Source organism: Tilletiopsis washingtonensis, assembly GCF_003144115.1.
Source record: "Tilletiopsis washingtonensis strain MCA 4186 unplaced genomic scaffold FA09scaffold_11, whole genome shotgun sequence".
Classification (NCBI taxonomy): domain Eukaryota; kingdom Fungi; phylum Basidiomycota; class Exobasidiomycetes; order Entylomatales; genus Tilletiopsis; species Tilletiopsis washingtonensis.
In genome coordinates this window covers 571,753-593,479 of record NW_020312008.1, presented here as the reverse complement: position 1 = coordinate 593,479, position 21,727 = coordinate 571,753, and the positions used below count along the sequence as shown (strand labels likewise).

Below are 21,727 nucleotides of genomic sequence, written 5' to 3'. Positions count from 1 at the left end.
CGCTGAGTGCCGGGCCACCTCCTTTCTCAGGGCCCGCGGCTCTCGCACCCGACATGAGCCGCTTGACTCACAGGTATCGCTAGTGGACTCTCAGAGCAGCTGACACTTCGAGGATGAGGCGAGGCGGCACGAGACGTTGACGCGGCGAGCAGAGCAGCGGAGCGGGCAGGGTGCGACTTCACGAGCCGCGACAAGGAAGGAGATGGGAAGAGGTGGGAGCGAGGAGGCTCTCAAGCCGACGTCGTCTCTTATAGATAGAGCGAGTCGTGTGTGCTCGAGCCCGCCTAGTGCTCTCCGATCTCGGCATCGCTCCTGCCCGCCGAGCTTGCGCCTGTCTTTCCCGCTGCTGCCTCGCAGCTCAGCACGGACGGCAGAACCCTGTACGATCCGCAGCATGCGCACGGGCGGAGCAGCCGCCATCAGCACAGCCCTTTCCCTGTCCCCCTTTCTCAACACGCAGTCGTCTGAGCAGACACTCGTCGGAGTCACACGCGGTGCGCTGTGCCGAGGAGCAGCAGCGCCAAGCTAGCACGGTAGTGCGGATGATGAGGACGGTACCTAATTGAGGTCGCGAGTGGATGGGCCGCAGGGTGGACCCATCAGCAGCGCAACGGCGAACGGCAAGTGGGGATCGGGAGACTGCCGAGACGGCGTAGCGTCGCTTCTCGGGCCGGAGAGGCGGTGGAAGCAGATCTGTGCGCCGTTGCTGGGCGGCAGAGCAGCCTGAGCGCTCGGGACGGCCTGGGTGCAAGCAGACGGTGAAAGAACGGTCCGAGCACCCTGCTGGAGGGCTCGTGCCGTCCTGCCGCTGCCGCTGCGCTTTCCCCAGCGACCTTCCAGCTAGCCTTGCGGCACGCCACATCTTTCTCCCGCCGTTGCTGCTGCGGAGACCAAGCCTGAGGCTTCAGCTTGCTGCGCCCAGAGGAACGGCGACACGCAGAGGGCGCAAGCATCCGCTCCGCTCCGTGTCTCAGATTCTCCCTCCGTCGCCCCCGAGGCCCATGCTTTGAACAGCAGATACTCATGCAGCTCTCAATAGCGCTTGACTGCAAACGTGCTGCTGAGTGAGGCTCAAGTTGCCAGGCAGCGCCTCGAGCCGCGCAGAGGCCACCAAGCACGCTGCGGGCTGCGAGAGCGGCGTACTTGTCAATCGCTCGGGCCGTGCCTGCACAGCTCTCCCTTCTTCCTTGAGAAGCATCTGCAGAGCAGAATCGTACCCGCTGCACGCTGTGTGCTGCGCCTCTGGACGGGAGCATTTCTGCTGTCCGCGAGCATGCCGGCACAGCGAGTGCAGGGATGGGTGTAGGAGCGGAGAAGCAGGCTAGCTGCGTGCTGCAGGAGAGGCGAAATGCTTCCGGCGGCGCGGCGCGCCGCTCGCCTCGATCCCGCGGCGAGGGATTCTTATTAGATTCAGCCGCCATCGACTCAGAGTCGGACGAGCGCTCCTGCAGTGTGAGTCGAGTGCTCGCAACACCCAGCTCCACGACAGGCTCTACAGCTGTGTGCGGCAGCGCTGGGTGAGCGAGAGGGGGGCATCACGTGTGCTCGTCCCCCGATCTCATCGGGCAGCGGGCGGCGCGGCCGAGCAAGCCGACGCGCGAGCTTTTTGACGTGAGCTGCACCTTGCCTTTCGCGGCGCGCTTCTTCGCTCTCCTCCACTCCACCCTCACACGACACGCCCTCTTTGCCTCGCCGCGCCGCCCCGTCCTTCGCCGCGATGTTCAAGCGCATCGCAAAGCTCGCGCGCTCCATCGAGCGTGATGAAGCAGCGGGCATTCCTGTTGGGCAAGATGTGCCGCCCGAGATGAGGATCGACGATTCGGACTCGGACTCGTCCGATGAGGAGAGCGAGGAGGAAAGCGAGGAGGAGAGCAGCGATGAGGAAGCGAGCGGCAGCGCTAGCGCCAGTGGCAGCCGTGCAGCCGGCAAGGCTGCTGCGCGCGACTCGGGGGACGAGGGCGCCGACTCCGACGACGATTCGGAGGAGGAGTCCGACGACGAGGCCGAAGACGAGGACGAGCTTGGCGTGGCAGCCGCAGCGGCCAAGTCCGAGCCGCCATTGAGCATCGAGCAGTCGTTGCAGTCGCAGATCTACGTCGACAAGCGCGCGCCGAAGCGTGGCGACTTCCTCGTGCGCAGCTGTGTGTGCTGTCCGTCGGTGCAGCTGAAGAGCGATGGGATGGTCGAGGTGCATTTGGGGAGCAATGTGAGTGACGGCGCGATGTGGAAGGGTCTGCTGGAGGGATCAGCTAGCAAGTCAAACTGTCGATCAGCGCGCAGCCCAGGCGCAGCAGTCGCCGCAGCGACTGACCTCTCCCCTCAAACAGGGCCATCTTCGTCGTCAAGCGCGCTACGTTGCCTACGTCGCCGCCAAGCTCAACGAAGTAGAGCGCACGGCGCCCTTCTCAGAGGGAGGCGCAGACCCAAGAGGCGTGCAGGCCGAAATTGACAGGGACAGGAATGAGGCGGAGAAGAAGCGCAAGGAGCAGAGAGCTGAGGGCAAGGCTGGCAAGAAGGTGAGTCGAGCTGCTGTAGCGGGGGAGAGGTGGTCCAAGCTGGAATGGAGTGCACGGAGGATGAGTTGCCTGCGTTGCTCGTCTGCGCCAGCGAGGACGCAGCGGAGTGCTGACGCCCTGTCTCTCGCGCCGGAGAAGGCTATGCCAGAGAACCTCAGCGCCAAGGCCAAGGCTCGTATCGAGCAGCGCCGTGCCCTCAAGGATGCGCGCGCCACGCGCAAGCGCGAGAAGAAGGCCGCTCGCAAGGCTCAGGCTGCTGCAGCAGCCGCTGCGGCTGGCGAGGCTGGCGCGCCGGCTGATGAGGCTACCAAGGCACCCGCGCCGAAGGACGGCGAGGCGCCAGAGGAAGAAGAGAAGAAGGGAAAGCAGGAACGCAAGATCAAGCCGCTCCCGGCGCCGGGCAAGGGCACGGCAAAGCCCAATCGCAAGCAACGACGACGCGCTGCTGCTGCGGCGGCGGCAGCTGCGGCGGGCGAGGGCGCGGAGCTTGGAGGCGAGGGCGACACTGCTGCTGCGGCGACTCCAGCGGCGAAGGGAGCGGAGGAGGGAAAGGAGATGAAGGAGGGCGGAGAGAAGAAGAAGAAGGGCGAGAAGAGAAAGGCGGCAGCTGCGACTGCCGATGGCGCCGTTGCGCCGGCTGCAGAGGGAACGCCACAGGCGAAGAAGGTCAAGCAAGCCAAGCCTGCTGCCGCCGCTCCCTCCACTCAATCACCAGCTTCTAGCAAGGCCGCCCCGCAGCCGCAGCCGAAGAGCAAGGACGCGGCCAAAGGCAAGGGCAAGGACCGGCCGAAAGGCAAGGCCGCCCAAGCGAAGTACGACCGCGCACACAAGGCGGCTTTGGAGACGGGCAGGGCGGAGAAGAAGGCGTTGAAGCTGCTGAAGCGACAGGAGAATCGGGAGGCTGCGGTGAAGAAGGCGAAGGAGGCGACGGCTGATGCGCAATGAGAGCCGAGGCGAAGGAGTAATGTCACGAGATGCACCGTCGACTCTGTGTGGGTGATCGGCGTATCATTGCATGAGCACTAGCTGCGCGCCTTGATCTGCGAACATCCACTGCTCGGCAGCCACGTCAGCTTCGTCGCTGGGCGCGGAAGGGGAAAGGCGGACGTACTTCGAGGTCGAGCTCAGTCAGGAACGACCGCATCTGCTCGAGCAGAACGCATCAGCGGACTGAGAAGCAGAACGAGAAAGAGAGAGGACGTACCATGCCCTGTCTCCGCTCCGCCTCTGCACGCGCCATGTCGGTACTCAAACGATCACCCTTGATCTTGAGCAGCCTGCGTGCACCCACTTCCATCAGCTATCACCTTCGCGTCGCGCCCCACAGTGAGACTTACTTCTCATGGAAATGCGCCACGGCGCTCCCATTGTACCCCTCTCCCTGCTCGGCAGGTGGCACGCTATCGCCTTCTGCGTTGGCAGGTGGGATGTACAACGGGCGTTGACGTGCGGCGGAGAAGGCTGAGACTCGCATGATGCCTGTCGATCGATCGACTCGGGTCAACAGGAGAGCTCCTCTCCAGCGTGCCAAGCGTCCGGCACGCACCAATGCTGCCGATGGCATCCAGGCGATCCGCATCGCTCACGCATGCGAGCTCAGGACATGTCTCTCTCCATTCTCTCTCTTCCTTCTCCAGTCCACTCTCCTCCTCTCCCCTCGCCTCAGCCTGTGCCCTCGCCCGCCGCCGCTTCTCGTCTTTGCTCCAGCTGACGTTTGCGCAGATGCGCTCTACGAGCCGTCGTTGGTCCGGCGTGACGACATGCGTCCACTCCTCAAAGAAAGGCCCGAGCACGCTGGAAGCCGAAGTGCCAGGCACCGCATACTTGGCGTCTGCGACGTCGTGGAAGAGCGCCGCAAGCTCGAGGACGAGCAAGTCCGGCGGCGCAGAGAGAGAGGAGCAGCGCGAGAGGGCGAGGGAGAGCTGTCGGACTCGGTGCACTGCCATTTGAGAAGGGCAGCGTCAGTATGCGACCGCCGCATGCGCTTTGAGCTCGCACGCCTTTCGAGCAAGCTGAGATCGGGCAGCGGAGCAGTAGACGCACCGTGATGCCAATCGTGCGAAGGATCAGTGCCCATACGCTCGAGCGCTTCACGCGTGAAGCGCTCCGCGGCCGAGATGAGCTCGAGGTAGTCGGCCGAGGGCATAGTGCCTGTTGGTCTTGCTGTGGAGGGCGATGAAGGGGCGGGACAGGGAGACGAGGGATATGGTGGAGAGACAAGAAGCTCGGATGCGCTCGGGCGGACACGACGAAGTGAAGGGGGAGAGCAGCCCGAGTCCCGAAAGACGCGCGTGGAGGCGAAGCGCACCCTGAGCGGCCTGCTCGGCTGCTTCTCCACCTCATCCCCTCATACCCTTTCCTCTCCGCTCGCCCGCTGCCCTCGAGCAGCTCGGGCGCGCCTGGCAGTCATGTCTCAACGGCCAGCGGCGATAGCGCCCAAGCTCGTTTCGTGCCCCTCATGCTCGCGCCCTCAGCCGATGGCCACGCTCAACGTGCATCTCGATGCCTGTCTCGCTGCGCCTTCTTCTCCGCCTTCTTCTACGCTGCAGCCTTCGACCTCCGCAGCGCACGCATCAAGTAGCACTGCCAAAGTGGAGAACGGTGATGCAGAGACGAGCGCAACGCAGCAGCCTCGAACGCCGGGCCAAGGCGTGACGAGGACAGCGCCCATGTTCATGCGTCGCGACCGCGAGGCGCAGCCGGAGATGAAGCGTCGACGCACTGGCACGAGCGACGCTCCGGCTGCAGCTGCAACGCCTATGGCTGGCCCGAGCTCCGCCGGCCCCAGTGGTGCCGGACCCAGTGGCTCGCCCTCCACCCCTGCGGCCAGACTGCAGCCGCCCATGCTCGGTGGAGGAGGAGGAGGAGGAGGGCCCAGCATGAAGGAACGACTGGAGGCGCTCAAGCCTCTAGCAGAGCGTATGCGGCCCAAGACGCTGGCTGAGTTCGTGGTGCGTACATGTCTCGCTCTGCTCCTGTCGCACCGGCCTAGCTGACAGGCGTGGAGCACAGGGACAGCAAGACATCCTCTCCGGGCCGCTTCGCGCATTGCATGAGAGTGGGAGGATGTGTAGTTGCATCTTGTGGGGTCCGCCGGGGAGCGGCAAAAGTGCGTTCACTCTCTCCTCCCTTCTTCGCTTCCTGCGTTCGCTAATGCAAGGATGCAGCGACGTTAGCGCGCATCCTTTCGCACCCTCCGTCCCCCTCAGGGGCAGCGAGCGGTGCCTCGAGCTCAAGCTCAGCGGCAGCTCGAATGGTCGAGCTCAGTGCGACCTCAGTCGGCGCAGTCGAGCTCCGGAAACACCTTGATGAGGCGGTGAATCGTCTGCGCTTGACGGGGGAAAGGACGGTGCTGTTCGTTGATGAGGTATGTTCTCGTTGCTCTCCCACCCCAGCAGACGCCCAGAGGCTGATGTGTGCGGGAATAGATCCAGAGATGGTCTCGAGCCGTGCAAGACGTCCTTCTCCCCTCCTTGGAGCGCGGGTACGTCCCTCTTCTCCCTCTTCCTTTTCCTCGCTCATGTCTTCCAGGCACATCCTCCTGCTCGGCGCCACGACCGAGAATCCCTCCTTCCGCTTGGCACCGGCCCTGCTCAGTCGTCTGCGCGTGTTCGTGCTCAAGAAGCTCGAGCGCGAAGATGTGGAGCTGCTCTTGAGACGCGCAAGGGAGAAGGCGAGGGAGTGGGGGTGGAAGGGAGAGGTGCAAGAGGAGCTCTTGCAGTGGATTGCGGGCATGGCGGATGGTGATGCTAGGTGAGTTGTGCGAGAGTGCGTGCGAGACGAAGCTGACAGTGAGGCAGGACGGCACTTAATACCCTCGAGTTGGCGCTCGCGAGTACCGCTACCTCTGCCGATGCCGACGCCGATGCTTCTGCGCCTTCCAACGGCGCCGGCAACGATGGCAGAGGCGTCATCGCCGGCGGCGAGCCGACCGAGGCAAAGCCAGAAGCGTCAACAGATCGGCTAGCGCAGCTCAAGACTGCACTGCGAAGGAGTGCACTGCTGTATGATCGCACTGGCGACATGCATTATGACACGGTGCGTCTGTGCTCGTCAGGCTTCGGTGCTTCCGCGTGCCTCGGCTCATGTCAAACCTGAACCGGAAGATCTCGGCGCTGCACAAGTCGATCCGTGGAAGTGATGCACAGGCGGCCGTGTATTGGTTGATGCGCATGGTGGAGGTGCGTCAAGCCGCTCTGCTCACTGCCTTTCCCTTCGCATCGCTGAGCTTCGCCTCACAATGACAGGCAGGCGACGATGCACTTTTCATTGCGCGGCGTCTCATCGTCGCTGCGTCCGAGGACTGTTCTGGCACGCCAGATGCACTGCACATGGCCGTCTCGACATATCAGGCTTGTCAAGTCGTCGGTCTGCCCGGTACGTCTTCCCTCATCGCCTTTTCTAAAGCCTTGCTGACAGCGAAGTCGACGGGCAGAGTGCGCAGAGAACCTGACGCACTGCGTCGTCTTCCTTGCCGAGGCAAAGAAGAGCACGAGGGCGTATCGCGCCATGAAAAAGGCGCAGGCTTTAGTGAGGGAGAGCGAGAATGTGAGTCGAGTGGCACATTGGCCCTGCATCGCTATCGGCATCGCCTCAACATCACTCGCGATAGTATCCGGTTCCACTGCACATCCGAAATGCGCCGACCAAGCTGATGCGCGAACTGGAGTACGGCAAGGTGCGTGAGACGCACGAGACTCGGCTGGGCTATTTGCTGACTTAGGTGTAGGAGTATCGCTATGAGCCATCGTTTGCTCATCCAGTGCATCAAGAATTCTTCCCTCCGGCACTGCGCTCTACTCGCCTGCTCTCCCCGCCGCCGTCGTCGACTTCCTCCACGAATGCCCCGACTTCTCACGCCGCTGCGCTCGATGCGACAGCACCACAGGCTCTCGCAAGCGGCGCACTGGCAGCCGTGCCGCCCCAGCCACGCTGGACGCCATCGCAGCCGGCCGAGGCGGCGGCGGAGCAACGCCTGGCGCCGAGCGATGGCGTTGGGCCAGGCGCGTGTCAGCGGGTCTGGCAGATCGGCGCACGTGCGGTGGATCTTGATCTGCTCGATGAGTGGGAGCGGGAAAGGAATGAGGGCAAGCCGTGGGAGGGGAGAAAGGGGTTGATGCGTGCGCTTGGACTCGAGGAAGGGCAGGAGGACGAGCTGATGGAGGAACCGAACGTGCAAGTCGACTCGAGGGATGCGCCTGAGAGCGACGCGAAGCCGGAACCGGTCGACAAGTCGACGCAGACGACGCCAGCGCCTCAGCACGATGCTTCGACCGCGACCGAGCCTCTCCCCGAGCCTGGTTCTTCACGAGGAGGGGACAACGCTACGGCCACAGCAAGCACAGCCCAACCCGCCGAGACCGCGCCTGCGGTCCCGCGCCGCCGCGCAGGTCGCTTCCGCGAGACGGTGCAGGTGTGGGATCCCAGCCGGCTGCTGGCTCCCACAGACGGCGGCGCTGCACCGGCACACGCAGTCGTGCTGCTTAACGTCCCGCTGCACGTCGATCACCTGCGCACGTTTGAGCATCTCTGGAACGGCGGTGAGTGCCACTGCTCCCCCTGCATGCACCAGGCTGACGCTTTAGCAGCATCGTACCGCGTATGTGCCGACGGCGGTGCGAATCGTCTATTCGACGCCTACTTCGCCTCTCCCTCCAGCGCGGAAGCGGCGTCGGATCCGCACGCCATCGTCGGTGATCTCGACAGTCTCCGGCCCGCCGTGCGGCACTTCTTCGAAGCGCGCGGCGTCAGCATTCTCGAGCGTCCGTCGCAGTACGCGACGGATCTGCAGAAGAGCATTCATGCAGTGGAAGACATTGAGCGCGCTGCTCCGCGTTCGGCACCAGGCGTGGCTGCCGAGCTGGAACTCGTCATCTACGGCGGTCTCAGTGGACGGCTGGACCAGACGATGCACACGCTACACGTGCTCTGGCTACTGGCGCCCGGCGTCGTTAACCCCAGAGGCGTGGAAGATCCGGATGAAGCGGCGAGTACGGAGGAGCAGAGAGGCGGCAAGCTCAAGAAGCGCAACCGCACGTGGGTCGTGAGCGAGAACAGCTTGGCGTGGGTGCTGCCCAAGGTGAGTTGCGGCCATCGCCAGACATGCTCGCAAGGCTCGTGCGCTGACTGTGATCTCCGCACAGGGCAAGCACGAGCTGCACCTCTCGCATGCCTCGCTCGGCAAGACGTGTGGCCTGCTGCCCATCGGCACGGGTGCAGAGGGCGTGTGCATCAGCACAAGTGGCCTGGAGTGGGACCTCGGTGCGTTGTATCCAGCCTTGTGACGCATGACGAGCTATAGCTGACATCGAGCACGCGGCAGACGGCACGCAGCGCTCCCAGATCGGCGGCTTCCTCTCGACGTCCAACCACCTCGCGTCGCCCGATGGACGCATCGGCGTCTCAACGGACCAGCCCTTCTGCTGGACTGTCGAGCTGAAGCCTGACGCTGCCGTACCGCCACAAGCACAGGCATGATGACGAGTGATGCGGTGCCTCTCAGGGCGAAAGTCATGACATTCGCAGTAGCCGCCTGAAAGGACGCAGCAGCATCGCGAGCAATGCCATGGGCGTAGAGACGACGCGTAGCACGCTCAGCGACGATGGCTCGGCGGCGGCTGTGGGCGTGGCGAGCGGGATCGGACTCGGAGGCGGCACGAGTGACGCACTGGGCATCGCCGCGTGCGAAGCGGCATCGTTGGCCAACTCCAAGGCCTCGTCGGCCGCCTCTACGGGCGAGGGATGCCATGTGCCTTGCTGTGGCACCGTGTCAAGCGCCAAGCCGAGCGTCTCGAGACGTGCACTAACGGCGTCGAGACGCTCGTGTAGTGCGCTGACGCTGAAGAGCAGCAGGAGCGCCACAGCGAAAGCGCAAAGCATGCCGCTGTGGCGTACCAGCCAGCTTCGGGGTGTCGCAGGCGGTGTCTGCGCCTTGAGGGCAACGCTGGCGGCGCGTGAGCGAGAAGCGAGCGTGCCCGGCACAAGTTCGATGGGCTGTGGCGCAGCGAGCTCGAGGGACCGAGGCGTGATGAGGTCGAGATCGAGCGTCGTGCTCGGCGGCGCTGTGAGCTCGAGCGCGCGCGAGGCCACAGCGGGAAGCATGTGTGCCCTGAACACGCTTCCTGTGGCACTCGTGGCGTCGACGAGCGACAAGTCTGGGCTTGAAAGTGTGAACTTGAGCGCTGAAGCGAGTGTCAGTCTCGCATGGCGAACGCCGGGAAGGGAGAGGGGGAGGGAAGCGCAACTCACTGCTCGTCTGCTGCACTTCAACGCAGAGCTGTGCCACGCTACACGAGAGCATCGGCAGCTGCATTGCTGCAGCCACATCTGCTGCGAAGAGTACTCTCCATCGCGGCAACAGCGTAGCCGGATGATCGACGAGTCCGTCCGGCAGTGCGAACTCCAGCATGCAGTGCGCATCCGGCCGCGTCTGCTGTACGTCGGGTTGTGTGATACGGCCGTTCAAACTGCTGTATAGCACTTCGGAGCCGGGCGGTAGCCGAAGTAGGAAGGCCTCGAGGAGCGTGCCGTGCGTCTCTTCGTCGCTGAGTGCACTGGGCCACGCGCCCTCGCAGGTGAAGACTGCGCGCGCGACTGCGACGCTCGAGCTCGACGAAGAAGAGGGAGCGAGAGGCTCGAGCCAGACGTGCAGGCTTGCTTCGGCACTGATCCCGCCGCCGACTGCCGCGAGAAGGCTTGAGCCGGCCCTTGCACGCGCAGACGCAGAAGCAGGCAGCGGCGCCAAGTGCCGCAGAATCGTAGCTGTCGACACGGCTGAAGCAGTCGAGAGGTCCTCGTCGAATGTGAAGGTGCGCGAACGCTCTTCTGGGCTCGTTGAGCCTGCTCGAACTGCTGCGACTGCGGCTGTAGGTGCGGCCTGCACAGCTAAAAGACACGCTTCTGCTTCCTCTTGCTGCCCACTCGAACTGCGAGGAGACAGCGCGAGAGAAAAGCTCGCCTGCTCGGTCTCTCGCCCGCTGACGCCTGCAGCTCGAGGCACCACGCATCCTCGTGGCCGACGCACGACGCGGAGTGAAGGTGCGCCCTGCATTGGCGGAGCAATCATGACGCCGCAAGTGTGCATCTCGATGTTCGGCGCACGAAAGAGCGGCATCGTGAAGTGACTTGCTCCCTCCGCTGGCTCCGGCTGCGCAGAGACGATGAGAGTGCCTTTGAGTGTGAAGCCCTGAGGCTCTTGCGGCGCAGCTGCGTCTGGCGCGCAAAGCTTCACGACGTCGAATACTAGCACGACGCCTTGGACTGCGACACTTTGACCCTCGCTCGAGTCTGCGACGACCGCCGGTGCTTCTTTCGATGCGAGCGATGCAGCCTCCTGAGCAGCAGCTGCAGCAAGAACAGCGCTACCGATGCTGTGTCTCCGCTTCCTCTTGCTCGAGTCGAGACCGCCTTCGTCGAAGCTGACATCCACGTCGTTCAAGCCTCGCGGAGGAGCCGCGTCCATCAAGGCGCCATGTAGGTCTTCGAGCACGAGCGAGTCGTCCGACGAATGCTTGCCGCCTCCGCTTGCTTTGCCGAGGGAGAGAGAAGAAGAGCTGGAAGCGATCGAGACGGGTCGAGAGGAAGAGAGATCGGACGCGGGCTCGCTAGGCAGCCAACGAAGCATTTCGCTCCCGCCCAGGATCTCGAGATCGAGCCATCGAACCGCTTGACTGAAGGAATCGAGCGAGAGTGCGAGAGCGGCTTCATGCTCCAGCCCCGTAAAGTACGGCCCGACCAAGTCGGCTTGCAGTTCGACATCGAGCGCTACTTCGCCATCTTGCAGCCCTTCCGGCGGAGAGTGGAACGTCGAGAAGCGGAGTTGAGTGTCGAGTCGATCGAGTCCAATCGCGCTCAGTTCGACGTTGCTTCTCCTTGTTGCTCGTTCGGCCCACTCCGGCAACTTCATCCCTTCATCCACCTCCTTACTCCAACGAACAGCGACGCATTCCGCCGCCGGAAAGCGGCCCGCAAGGACATGTGCTTCGCTCGATGCTGCCTCTTCGCCTGCTACCGCGCGCTGCTCGCGGCGCACCAGTGGCGGGTCGAGCTCGGCGATGATGATGCCGGAGGAATGAATGGAGTCGGAAAGCGTCAGGTCGAGAGAGTTGTTGAGACAGAGGGGGACTGGTAGTTTGACCTGCTCGAGCACATGCATCAGCGACAAGCGACGATGGGCAGTGAGAGGCGTGGACTTACGAGGTAAGGCGCGCGAGGCGGCTGTGATGCGAGTGAAGCGGAGAGATGCAGTGTGACGAGATACCCTCTCCTCTCCTCCTGCTGTACATTCGGCATCGCAGGCATGACGAGGCAGACGCAGAAGTTGCTGATCGACACCTTTGGCAGGCTCGCTTCTTGCTGTGAAGAGTCGAAGCTGTCGGTCCCGACTGCTAGCCCAAGATGTGCGGCGGCTCGCGCGGCAGGCGCATCCAGAGCGGGTGCGGCGCCGCTGGGAGTCAGCGCAGAGATGGAGGAGCTGAGCAGCCGAACGTCGGTGTCGGGAAAGAGAGAGTAGGTGACTGAGCGTGCGGATGTAGGCAGCATGATCTGTGAGAGCGGCAAGTCATCAGTCCTGCACGCTCGCGCATGCACGTAGAGCAGTGGAGAGGAGACGCACCTTGAGAAACAGCGTATACCTAGCCCCTTCACTCGACACCTCTCCCCTCAAGAAAGTCTTCTGAGTGACGCGCGCAAACTTGCGCTTCTCTGTCCCACCGCCCTCTCTCTCCTTCTGCGGCGTCGCATACTTGCTTCCGCTACCGCTGCCGCGCACGCTGCCTTCGCCGGCGGTGCTCGGCGCAGTAGCAGTGGTGGCAGCGGCACCGCGCTCCGAGAGCGTGCGCGAATAGCCACCGCCGCTGAGCGGCGTGCCGTACGCGGTGCTGGCGCTGCTGTAGATGCTCGTGGAGCGCGGCGAACCGGGCAGGCGGGAGGAGGAGGCGTGCCGTGACATGGCGCGCGGATGAGGGCGTGAGCGCTGCCAGAGAGGTGCGGAGTGAAGGGAGACGAGGAGGGTGATGAGGGTGAGAAGGAGAGCAACACCTCGCATGTCGCGCGAAGACGCGTTGTGTGGAGAGAGACGCGCCGCGGCTAAACTCGCCCCCTCGCGGCCCGCCAGCTCCGCGGCTCTGGCGCACCGGCGCGTCTCGCGCTCTCGATCGCCTCGCCCGCGCGGCGCGCACCTGTGAATTCTCCGTCCCCACCACAACACCCTCTTCCTCTTCTCCCATCATGGCGTCCATCGATGGCGCCGGTCGACCTCGCGCGCCCTCGCTCTCGCGCGGGCTGAGTCAACTCAACACCTACACCGACGGCGCCGTCTCTCCCGTAGACGCGACCAAGCTGCCGGGCGACAACGTCGGCGCGGCCATCTCCACGCCCGCGCAGACGGTGGGCAAGAAGGGTGCCAAGGGAAAGGGGGCAAAGGCAAAGAAGGAGAAGGGAAAGGCTTCGATTGATGATGGCAAAGACCGCTCGAGCAAGGGTCTGCTTAGTGATATCGTCACGTTCCGATGGATGACGGTGCCCGGTACGTCCTCCTTTCCTTCCTCTATGTTTCGTGCCGGCTGACACGCGGGGACGGGCAGCTTCATCTGCCAAGATCGCAGGTCTCGTCCTGCTGCTTTGGGTCAACTGGCGTCTCTTCACTCCCTCCACTCCCAATCCCTTCTCCTACTTCCTCTTCATCTCCCACCGCGTCCCTCTTTCCGCTGTCCTCCTGTCCGAGCCCTCGGCAGCGCTCAGCGGCGACACGATTCGCTATCAAAAGGGCTACGGCGACCTCGCCTTTCTCGCCTTCTACATCGTCGTCTTTTCCTGCCTGCGGCAAACGACGACGCTCTACGTCTTCCTGCCGTTTGCCAAGTGGTGGGGCATCAAGAATGAGCGCAAGCAGGAGCGCTTTGTGGAGCAGGGCTATGCTCTGCTCTATTGGGGATCTGCGGGCCTGTTTGGACTGGTGAGTTGTGCGCTGTCTGTGCTGTGGAGCGAGGGACAGGGACGAGGAGAGGCGTGCATCGATGAGGGGCAACCATGCGAAAGAGCCGCGCCGAGTCGCGCCTCACCTCTATTCACTGCAGCTTAACCGCTCCAGTACCGCCTCCTAGCTTTGCTAACCACTTTCCCGAACTACAGTACGTCATGTCCTTCCAAGAGTCGTGGTGGTTCAATCTCGAGCATCTGTGGCTCAGTGCGTTTGCTGCTGCTGCCTTTGCTTTGCTGTCTTTGCGCCGGCTCACCTCTCTCCTCTCTCCTCTTTCCCCTCATTCCTCGCTCCGTCGCTCTCACCCACCCGCTCTCCGCTCTCCGCTCTCCGCGCCTCACTTCGCCCGCTCCTCGCTTCGCTCTTCGCCCGCCGCGCGCACACAGAGTACCCGCACTGGCAAATGCGTCCTGAGCTCAAGACGTACTATCTCCTGCAAGCCTCCTACTGGCTGCAACAGGCGCTCGTCATGCTTCTGGGCCTCGAGGCGCCTCGGAAGGATTACTATGAGCTGATTGCGCACGTGAGTACTCGCCCCTCGCCAGAGCGGCCAGAGAAGAGATAGGAGGGAAAGCTGACGCAATAGAGGCAGCACCTGGTGACGCTGTGGCTCATTGGATGGTCCTACCTCGTCAACCTCACCATGATCGGCACGACCGTGTTTGTCTGCATGGACATTCCCGACACTTGGCTTGCTGTGAGTTCCTTCCTCCCGCTCTCTTTGACGGAGACTCGACGAGAGGAAGTCATGAGCTGACGTTACCGTCGACGCTACCGCAGATGGCGAAAGGCTTCAACTATCTCGGCCTGGACGGGCTCGCTACTGCGCTGTTCGGCTGCTTGATGTTCATCTGGACGTGCGTGCTCCTCTCCCCTGTTCGCCATCACTTCCGTCCTCGGCTCACTTCCTCTCCTCGCAACAGTTATTTCCGCATCTATCTCTCCGCCTTCACGCTCTACTCGGTCTGGTATCAATTCGACCTCATCCCCTCGCACACTCGCGAGTGGGCGCCCGCCAAAGGCTGGTGGCTGGTGCCGTGGATGCGCTATCAGATTTTTGCGCCCCTCGCCATTCTGCTCGCGCTCAACTGCTTCTGGTATGCGCTGATGTGGCGCGTCATGATCCGGTGAGTTGGCCGCGCAAGAGGAGAGGCGAGGCAAGCACAGAGGGGTGAGGAGCTGATGCGTTGACTCCCGCAGAGCACTCAAGGGAGATGTGTCGGATGAGAGAGAGGATGGAGAGTACGACGATGAGGAAGAGGAGAAGAAGACGCAGTGAACACGCAGGACCTCAAGTCGCAAGGGCCGGCGAGGGAAGGGGTTGGGCGGGTGTCAGGAGCGGCAAATGACGATGCTTGTTCTCTCCGTGGCAGCTTGACGCAATGCGCTGGCACGAGACACGCTTTCCTTCGTGCTTCGTCTGCGGCGATAGACGCCAGCATTGAGACGCCAGAGAGGGTGCTTCGAGAGGAGGCGCCGAGAAGGAGTGGCAGTTGTGCATCCGACCTCGCTTGTCCACTTGCTCAGCGTCAGCTGCAGCCTACACCGGTCGGGGGTGCGGTCTCTCACTCGCACCTGTCTGTCGCGCTTCGCTCTCCTCTCCGCAGCACTTCGTCTCATGCTCTCCTTCTCTCCACCTCTCTCACTCGGCTCAGCCGCTCCGAGCCGCCGGCTCGCACCTCTTGTGCGAGGGCGAAATGGGCCATCTGTACGCCTCGGGCGCCGAAGCGCGCCTGCTCCCACGCCCACTGACTCGGGCGCCGAAGCGCCGGGACACTGCTCTCCCGCCCATCGGCGCTCGCGCCCCCCGCGGAAGCGGAGCTTGCGCCTGGCATGAGGCACGCGCTGGCCGCACACTAGACACAGGCCGCCTGCCTGCGGCGGCCCTCGCCTTAGCGCGCCGCGTAAGAGACAGGCGGCGTGCCTCGCGCCCGACTTCGCGGCACGCGTCTCGAGCGACTCCCGCTCTGCCCTCGTCTGTTGCTCTCGCGCCTCCTCGCGCGCGGCCGCGCTGGTCACACGGACCACAGCCGCTCACCACCTGACTTGCCGCCGCGCACCACCACACGACCACCTCCCTTCACTGTCGCCTCTGCCCCTGCGGCAAAGTTCTTCTCACACACACTCACCCTCTTCGCGCTTGTTCAAAGCCGCCACTCGAATCTTTCTGCGCCTCACGCACCAAGGCAGCCTCGTGTCGTCGACGCCTCCTTCACAGCAACAAGCAGCGTCTGCACGCGCCCGTGCCGCCTGTGCGGACCGCATCGCATCGCATCCGCGAAAGCGCGCAGCATCAGCTCACGCGCGAGCACCTGCGTTGCGTTGCACCTCGGCGTCCATTCACGCACCCGTCGCACGCGCTCTTCGCTCGTCTCTGAGCCTGCTCTGTGCGCTTGAGCCTCACCCACTCGTCTCTCTGCCGCACCGCCGTCCGCGCTCGGGCAGCGCAGTGCGCGCACCATGACGACGATGTACAACACGGGCTCAGGCTCCGGATTCGCCGGTGATGCCGGCTCCTCGAGCGGCGGCGGCGATGGGCGAGGGTCGGGCATGATGAACCGCCGCATCACGGGCGGCAGCATGTCTGGCGTAGCCGGGTCCGCCATCTCGGGCATGAGCGGCAATGCGAATCGCAACACGAACAGATACAGCGTCACCGCACTGTACTCGATGGCGGCGGAACAAGACGTTGAGGTGGAGGATGACTTGGCTAGAGGTGAGTGCGGCGCGAAGAGGAGAGGATAGAGAGAGGCGGAGCGCATGCAAGGGAGAGAGGCGGGCAGATCTGGCGGCGACTGGCGCACAGATGATGGGCATCATTTGTTGCCTCTATCTGTGTCGCACGCCTGGGCAAGCGCGAGACGGGCTGAGCAAGGCGAGCGGACAGCGCACTCTGATGCGCTGCTTCTCGGCGCTGCCAGAGCGCTCAGATGCTGGCTGCCTGCGCTGCAGGATGGGATGCTCGCTGGCTCGTGGCCGATCTCTGCCTGTCATCTCGCCGCGGGTTCTCTGCGCGCGCGAGTATGACCTGCGCCTGGTTCGAGCATCCGCACCAGCGTACTCTGCTTCGCGTCTCATGCGCGCGCAACTCATCGCTGACCTCTGATGCCGTCTGTCAGCGCAAAAACGACTGCGCGAGCTCAAGGGGCGCATCTCGGCGCAGAGCAAAAAGAACTTTGTGCTTGAGCGCGACGTGCGCTACTTGGACAGTCGCATTGCGTTGCTCATCCAGAACCGCATGGCGCTCGACGAGGTGAGTGTGCCCAGCATCGGACGGCACGTCGCGGCGTGGGCTGATGCACTCTCGCGCGCGCAGCAGTCAGAGGTAGCCTCGACGCTGGAAGACAACGAGATAGCGATGGGCACGACGCTGGACGACCGCAAGACGCAGCAGTACGGCAATCTCTTCTTTCTGCTGCAAAGCGAGCCGCGTCACATCGCCGCGCTCTGTCGCCTCGTGTCGCTGGCCGAGATCGACACGCTGCTGCAGACCGTCATGTTTACGCTGTACGGCAACCAGTACGAGTCAAGAGAGGAGCATCTGCTGCTCACCATGTTCCAGGTGCGTGTCGCGCAGCCCGCGCCCTCGCAGTGCGCAGCTGATGCATGCGCACGTTCTGCAGTCGGTGCTCTCGGCACAGTTTGAGACGGCCACGGACTTTGGCTCACTGCTGCGTGCCAACACGCCAGTGTCGCGCATGATGACGACGTACACGCGCCGAGGGCCCGGACAGAGCTTCCTCAAGGACGTGCTGGCGGAGCGCATCAACTCGCTCATCGAGCACAAGGACTTGAACCTCGAGGTCAACCCGCTCAAGGTGGGTTGCATCGCTGCACTGCTGCAGCGAGCGCGCTGACTCTCTACTCGCACAGGTGTACGAGCAGATGATTAGCCAGATCGAAGAGGACACGGGCTCGCTGCCGCCGAACCTGCCCAAGGGCGTGCCTCCAGAGGTGGCGCAGGACAATGCCGACGTGCAGGCCATCATTGCGCCGCGCCTGACGATGCTCATGGAGATTGCCAATAGCTTCCTGCAGACGATCATCAACTCGATCGACGAGGTGCCGTACGGCATCCGCTGGATCTGCAAGCAGATTCGCTCCCTCACCAAGCGCAAGTATCCCGACGCGACCGACTTTGCCATCTGCAGTCTCATTGGCGGCTTTTTCTTTCTGCGCTTCATCAACCCCGCCATCGTCACGCCGCAGGCCTACATGCTCGTCGACGGCCCGCCGGCAAAGCATCCGCGCCGCACCCTCACGCTCATCGCAAAGATGCTGCAGAACCTCGCCAACAAGCCGTCGTACGCCAAGGAGCAGTACATGATGAGCCTCAACCCTTTCGTCGAGAACAACAAGACGCGCATCAATGCCTTCCTCAATGCGCTCTGCGACGTCGGCGACTTCTACGAGACGCTCGAGGTGCGTATGCTTGATGCGTGCACTGTTGTGGGGACATTGCTGACCCCTCTTGGCCCGCAGATGGACCAGTACATGGCGCTCTCGAAGAAAGACCTGCAGATCCAAATCACGCTCAACGAGCTGTACGTGACGCACTCGCTCGTGGCGCAGCACGTGGACGTGCTGGCGCCCAACGAGAAGCACCATCTGCGCATCCTGCTCGCCGAGCTGGGGCCCTCGCCGGGCCAGGTGGCACGCAAGGAGAACCGCACGCTGGAGCTGCCGCTCTTCAGTCGCTGGGAGACGCCGATCCAGGATCTGACGACGGCGTTCATGTCGGAGAACAACGTGACGCAGGTGAGTTCAAGCAGTGCCTCATGAGAGGCCGGCGACGGCTGACTTCCTTGGCGACCAGAACGACATTCTCTACATGGAGACCAAGTCGATCTTTGTGCAGCTCATCCGCTCCATCCCGCAACTGGGCGACAAGCGGCCGATCAACCTGCCCTCGATCGCCGAGCGTGCCGCGACGACCAAGGATGCGACGCTGGTGCGCAAGGGCATCAAGGTCAAGGAGATGCTGCGCGAGCTCGAGGAGCTCAAGGTGGTGGATCGGCGCGACGGCTACAGCCTCATGACCGACGAAGTGGCGTCGGAGCTGACGCATCTGGGCAACATGCGCGAGAAGGTGATGCAGGAGATGCGTTCGTTGGAGAGCGTGTACAAGACGATTGTCGGCCACAACAACTACCTGCGCAGCCAGCTCGACACGTACAAGAGCTACCTGCAGAACGTGCGCATGACGAGCGGCAGCGGCAAGGACAAGGCGACGGGCGGCGTCGGTGTCGTGTCGTTCAATGGAAAGGAGAAGAAGACGAACAGGAGCCAGATGCTGGGGCCCTTCCGCTTCACGCACGCCCAGATGGAGAAGGACGGCATCATCGTCGAGAGCAACGTGCCGGAGAACCGGTGAGTGGTGGGCGTGCGAAGTGCAACAGCAGGAAGGGGGAAGGCGAGCATCTGCTCTGCTCCTCTGCTGCAGCACGAAAGTCGTCTCTGCCTCTTCCCACTCACATGTTCCCCCTCTCGCGACAGGCGCGCCAACATCTTCTTCAACATTGCCTCGCCCTCGCCCGGCACGTTCATCATTGCGCTGCACTACAAGGGGCGCGAAAAGGCCATCCTCGAGATGGACCTCAAGCTCGACGACCTGCTCGAGAAGCAGAAGGACGACGTGCAGCTCCTCGACCTCGAGTACGTGCAGCTCAACGTCAACAAGATTCTCGGCTTGCTCAACAAGACGTTTGCCAAGGTGCGTTAGGGCGAGATGGAGCGAGAGAGAGAGAGAGGGAGGATGAGACGCTGACCCATGCCGCGGTCTGCAGGGACGCAAGGCGTAGCCGCCAGCCAGCGCTCCGCCTCGTCTCGATCTCTGCGCCGGCGCGGAGGACACGCCTTCACCGGCCGATGTGCCTCTCCAGACTCCATGTTCAAGCCTTCGCTGCCTCCTTATTCCCAGGCTCAGTGCTCCCTCCTTCTCCCCCCTCCTTCTCTCTGCCGCGCAAGCTCGTGGCTCAGACTCCCCCCCCCCCGCACTTCTTCATACCCAGCGATGCCTCCCTCTCCCCTCTTTCTCCTCTCTTTCGCGCCGCACGCCGTCTCTGCCGCGCCAGTTGCGGCTCCCTCCTTTGCCCGTCGTTGCGTCTCTGTGTCCTCGCAGCAGGCCTGCTGCCCCCCCCCGCTCCACGCCCCACGCCCCCACGCAAGGCATGTCCGCTTGCCCCCCTGCATGCTTGGCTTCACCTGTGCGGGCAGCGTGCAATACTTCATGGCCTCTGCTGACGCTTGCCTGTCTGCGTGAGAGTCAAGTGGAGGCGAGGCGAGGCGAGGCGAGAGGGAGGGCGAAGCGGGCGGCAAGTGCGGCGCGCGGCCTGCTGCTGAACTGCTCGGTTGTGGGAGCGCTTCGCGCGCCGCGCGTTGCTTTTGCGCGGCGTTGCTCCACTCCACTTCTTCTCCCGTCCCTCCCACCCCACCTCCTCCTCCAGCATGCCGAAGCGTCCCTCCTCCTCCTCCGGCCCGAGCGCCGCCAAGAAGCGCTACCGCGCCACGCTCTCCTCCTCCTCTTCCGCACGCGTCTGCGGGCCCGGCATCTTCTTGACGTGTGTGCGCGGCAAGGAGAGGAGGGCGGCGGATGAGGCCGTGGCCTTTCTCAACGAGGTGCGTTTGCGCCTTCCAAGAGGAGAGAGAAGAGAGCTGATTGCAAGGAAAGTAAAGGTGGCGGACAATATGTATGCGGGCGTAGTGTGCACCAGCGAGACGCCGAGACATGCGGTCAAGGTCAAGCAGGGCGCGACGGGCGCCGGCGGCGAGGAGGACGATGACGAAGATGAAGACGACGACGAGGCGCGGCCGATGGGTGCGCATGCAGTGGAGGTGGATGAGGATGATCTCGACGCCTTGAGGAACGCCGCTCCTGCCGCTCCTGCCGCGAGCAAGGCGCAACAGGCATCCACAGCCGCGTCCGCACCGGCATCGGCATCGCCACCAGCGTCCGCAGCAGCGTCTACACCACCGCCAGCGCCGCGCGCCAAGCCCGCACCAGCGCCAGCGCCAGCGCCAGTCATGTCCGACATCGAGGCGCAGATCGCCGCGGAGCTGGCAGAGCTTGCGGCGGCGCATGAGGGCGGTGCAGGCGGTGGTCCCTCCTCTGCTGCCAAGGGCAAGGGCAAGGGAGCGGAGAAGCCACGCGATGAGCAGGGCAATGTGGTGCCGAGCCCGCGAAGGAGGTTCGAGATTGTAGAGACGGGCACGGAATGCTGTGCGTATCCCCTATCCCCCCCCCCCCGGGGTTTTTCTCTCCACCGCTACTCATTGGCTGATGCATGAGTGGGCGACGGGCAGTGCGCTTCATCAGTGTTGCGCCGCCGCTCGATCCGTTCAGGTTGGTGCTGGGCCTGATGGAAGAAGTCGAGAGGACGGGCGAAGCTCGATCTCGGTGCGTGATACTCCCTTTTCCCCTCAACCCCCTCTTCGATTCCACTCAGCGAAGCGCAGAGGACGAAGTGCTTCGCTGGGGGGGAGAGAGAGGGAGAAAGAGCCAAAACGGCTGACGCACGAATCAAACAGGTTCGTACAGCGTCTCTCTCCCGTCGCAGGCACGTCGCGTGCGGATCTAAAGAGCGTCGAGGCACTCGCGAGGGAGTTGCTGCCTAGGTGGTTCGCTTCGTCGTCCGCTCAAGCGTCGCTCGAGGGAGCTGAGAAGGGAGTGACCGTGAGTTGATGCTCCCCCTCCATCCACCTCGTCGAGGCCTCGCGAAGCTTAACGACGCCGCCTTGCGACACACTTGAGCAGTACAAAGTCGAGCCGCACATTCGCTCGCATACCTCTCTCTCGCGCGACGACGTGATCCGCACCATCGCCTCTTGCGTCCCTTGCGACGCAGGGCACGCAGCAAGCCTGTCACACCCGGATGTTTGGATCATGTTTGAGGGCATTCGCGTGAGTGCCTCCTTCTCCCTCTCCTTCCCGGCGTCGTCGCGTCGTCGCACGAGAGCTGACGAGGGCACGAAGAACGTGTGCGGCCTAGGTGTCTCGAAAGACTACCTCAAGTACAAGAAGTACAATCCGCAGCAGTTGGCCGAGGCGACGAGGAAGAAGAAGGAGGAAAGCGAGAGGGCAGAGGGACTGACGCGCGTCGCTGCTCCTGCGGCGGGGAAGAAGGAGGATGGAAAGAAGGAGGAATGAGGGAAAGGAGGAGGCTGCGTGATGCCTTTTTTGCCCATCAAATCACGAGGGCGGCAGCGTCACTCCAATCAATCATCAAGTCAGAGA

At 63.5% G+C, this 21,727-nt stretch overlaps 7 protein-coding genes across 7 annotated transcripts; 5 read left to right on the top strand and 2 right to left on the bottom strand.

The window, feature by feature from the left end:
- The first annotated feature begins 1,653 nt into the window (after positions 1–1,653).
- Positions 1,654–3,504, top strand: FA09DRAFT_330159 (hypothetical protein). Its single transcript, XM_025742488.1, has 3 exons — positions 1,654–2,206; positions 2,328–2,516; positions 2,655–3,504. The coding sequence occupies exons 1-3, from the start codon at positions 1,718–1,720 to the stop codon at positions 3,459–3,461; spliced, it is 1,485 nt and encodes a 494-aa protein (XP_025598280.1). The 5' UTR covers positions 1,654–1,717; the 3' UTR covers positions 3,462–3,504.
- FA09DRAFT_330158 (hypothetical protein) lies at positions 3,125–4,725 on the bottom strand. The gene is made up of 6 exons (XM_025742487.1): positions 4,560–4,725; positions 4,063–4,455; positions 3,854–3,995; positions 3,721–3,793; positions 3,628–3,660; positions 3,125–3,569 (listed from the first exon to the last, which is right to left on the bottom strand). Exons 1-6 carry the CDS (start codon positions 4,660–4,662, stop codon positions 3,525–3,527), a joined length of 789 nt encoding a protein of 262 aa, XP_025598279.1. The 5' UTR covers positions 4,663–4,725; the 3' UTR covers positions 3,125–3,524.
- Positions 4,726–4,847: 122 nt separating this feature from the next.
- FA09DRAFT_35599 (P-loop containing nucleoside triphosphate hydrolase protein) lies at positions 4,848–8,302 on the top strand. Its single transcript, XM_025744853.1, has 13 exons — positions 4,848–5,467; positions 5,535–5,625; positions 5,684–5,883; positions 5,945–6,000; positions 6,048–6,269; positions 6,317–6,554; positions 6,623–6,697; positions 6,764–6,893; positions 6,952–7,064; positions 7,129–7,194; positions 7,246–8,056; positions 8,105–8,115; positions 8,175–8,302. The coding sequence occupies exons 1-13, from the start codon at positions 4,925–4,927 to the stop codon at positions 8,211–8,213; spliced, it is 2,595 nt and encodes an 864-aa protein (XP_025598278.1). The 5' UTR covers positions 4,848–4,924; the 3' UTR covers positions 8,214–8,302.
- A 552-nt stretch (positions 8,303–8,854) lies between these two features.
- Positions 8,855–12,530, bottom strand: FA09DRAFT_330155 (hypothetical protein). The gene is made up of 4 exons (XM_025742486.1): positions 12,130–12,530; positions 11,712–12,059; positions 9,765–11,652; positions 8,855–9,697 (listed from the first exon to the last, which is right to left on the bottom strand). The coding sequence occupies exons 1-4, from the start codon at positions 12,463–12,465 to the stop codon at positions 9,027–9,029; spliced, it is 3,243 nt and encodes a 1,080-aa protein (XP_025598277.1). The 5' UTR covers positions 12,466–12,530; the 3' UTR covers positions 8,855–9,026.
- Positions 12,531–12,721: 191 nt separating this feature from the next.
- On the top strand, positions 12,722–14,781 carry FA09DRAFT_319026 (longevity assurance proteins LAG1/LAC1). The gene is made up of 8 exons (XM_025740921.1): positions 12,722–13,041; positions 13,100–13,470; positions 13,647–13,701; positions 13,881–14,017; positions 14,087–14,191; positions 14,275–14,351; positions 14,418–14,621; positions 14,695–14,781. Exons 1-8 carry the CDS (start codon positions 12,744–12,746, stop codon positions 14,771–14,773), a joined length of 1,326 nt encoding a protein of 441 aa, XP_025598276.1. The 5' UTR covers positions 12,722–12,743; the 3' UTR covers positions 14,774–14,781.
- A 740-nt stretch (positions 14,782–15,521) lies between these two features.
- On the top strand, positions 15,522–19,738 carry FA09DRAFT_330152 (ras GTPase-activating protein). Its single transcript, XM_025742485.1, has 9 exons — positions 15,522–16,210; positions 16,614–16,747; positions 16,811–17,056; positions 17,118–17,312; positions 17,368–17,916; positions 17,977–18,252; positions 18,311–18,864; positions 18,991–19,207; positions 19,281–19,738. The coding sequence occupies exons 1-9, from the start codon at positions 15,955–15,957 to the stop codon at positions 19,293–19,295; spliced, it is 2,442 nt and encodes an 813-aa protein (XP_025598275.1). The 5' UTR covers positions 15,522–15,954; the 3' UTR covers positions 19,296–19,738.
- A 171-nt stretch (positions 19,739–19,909) lies between these two features.
- Positions 19,910–21,726, top strand: FA09DRAFT_330150 (hypothetical protein). The gene is made up of 6 exons (XM_025742484.1): positions 19,910–20,112; positions 20,170–20,713; positions 20,797–20,890; positions 21,022–21,166; positions 21,248–21,394; positions 21,467–21,726. Exons 1-6 carry the CDS (start codon positions 19,942–19,944, stop codon positions 21,638–21,640), a joined length of 1,275 nt encoding a protein of 424 aa, XP_025598274.1. The 5' UTR covers positions 19,910–19,941; the 3' UTR covers positions 21,641–21,726.
- The last annotated feature ends 1 nt before the right edge of the window (position 21,727 follows it).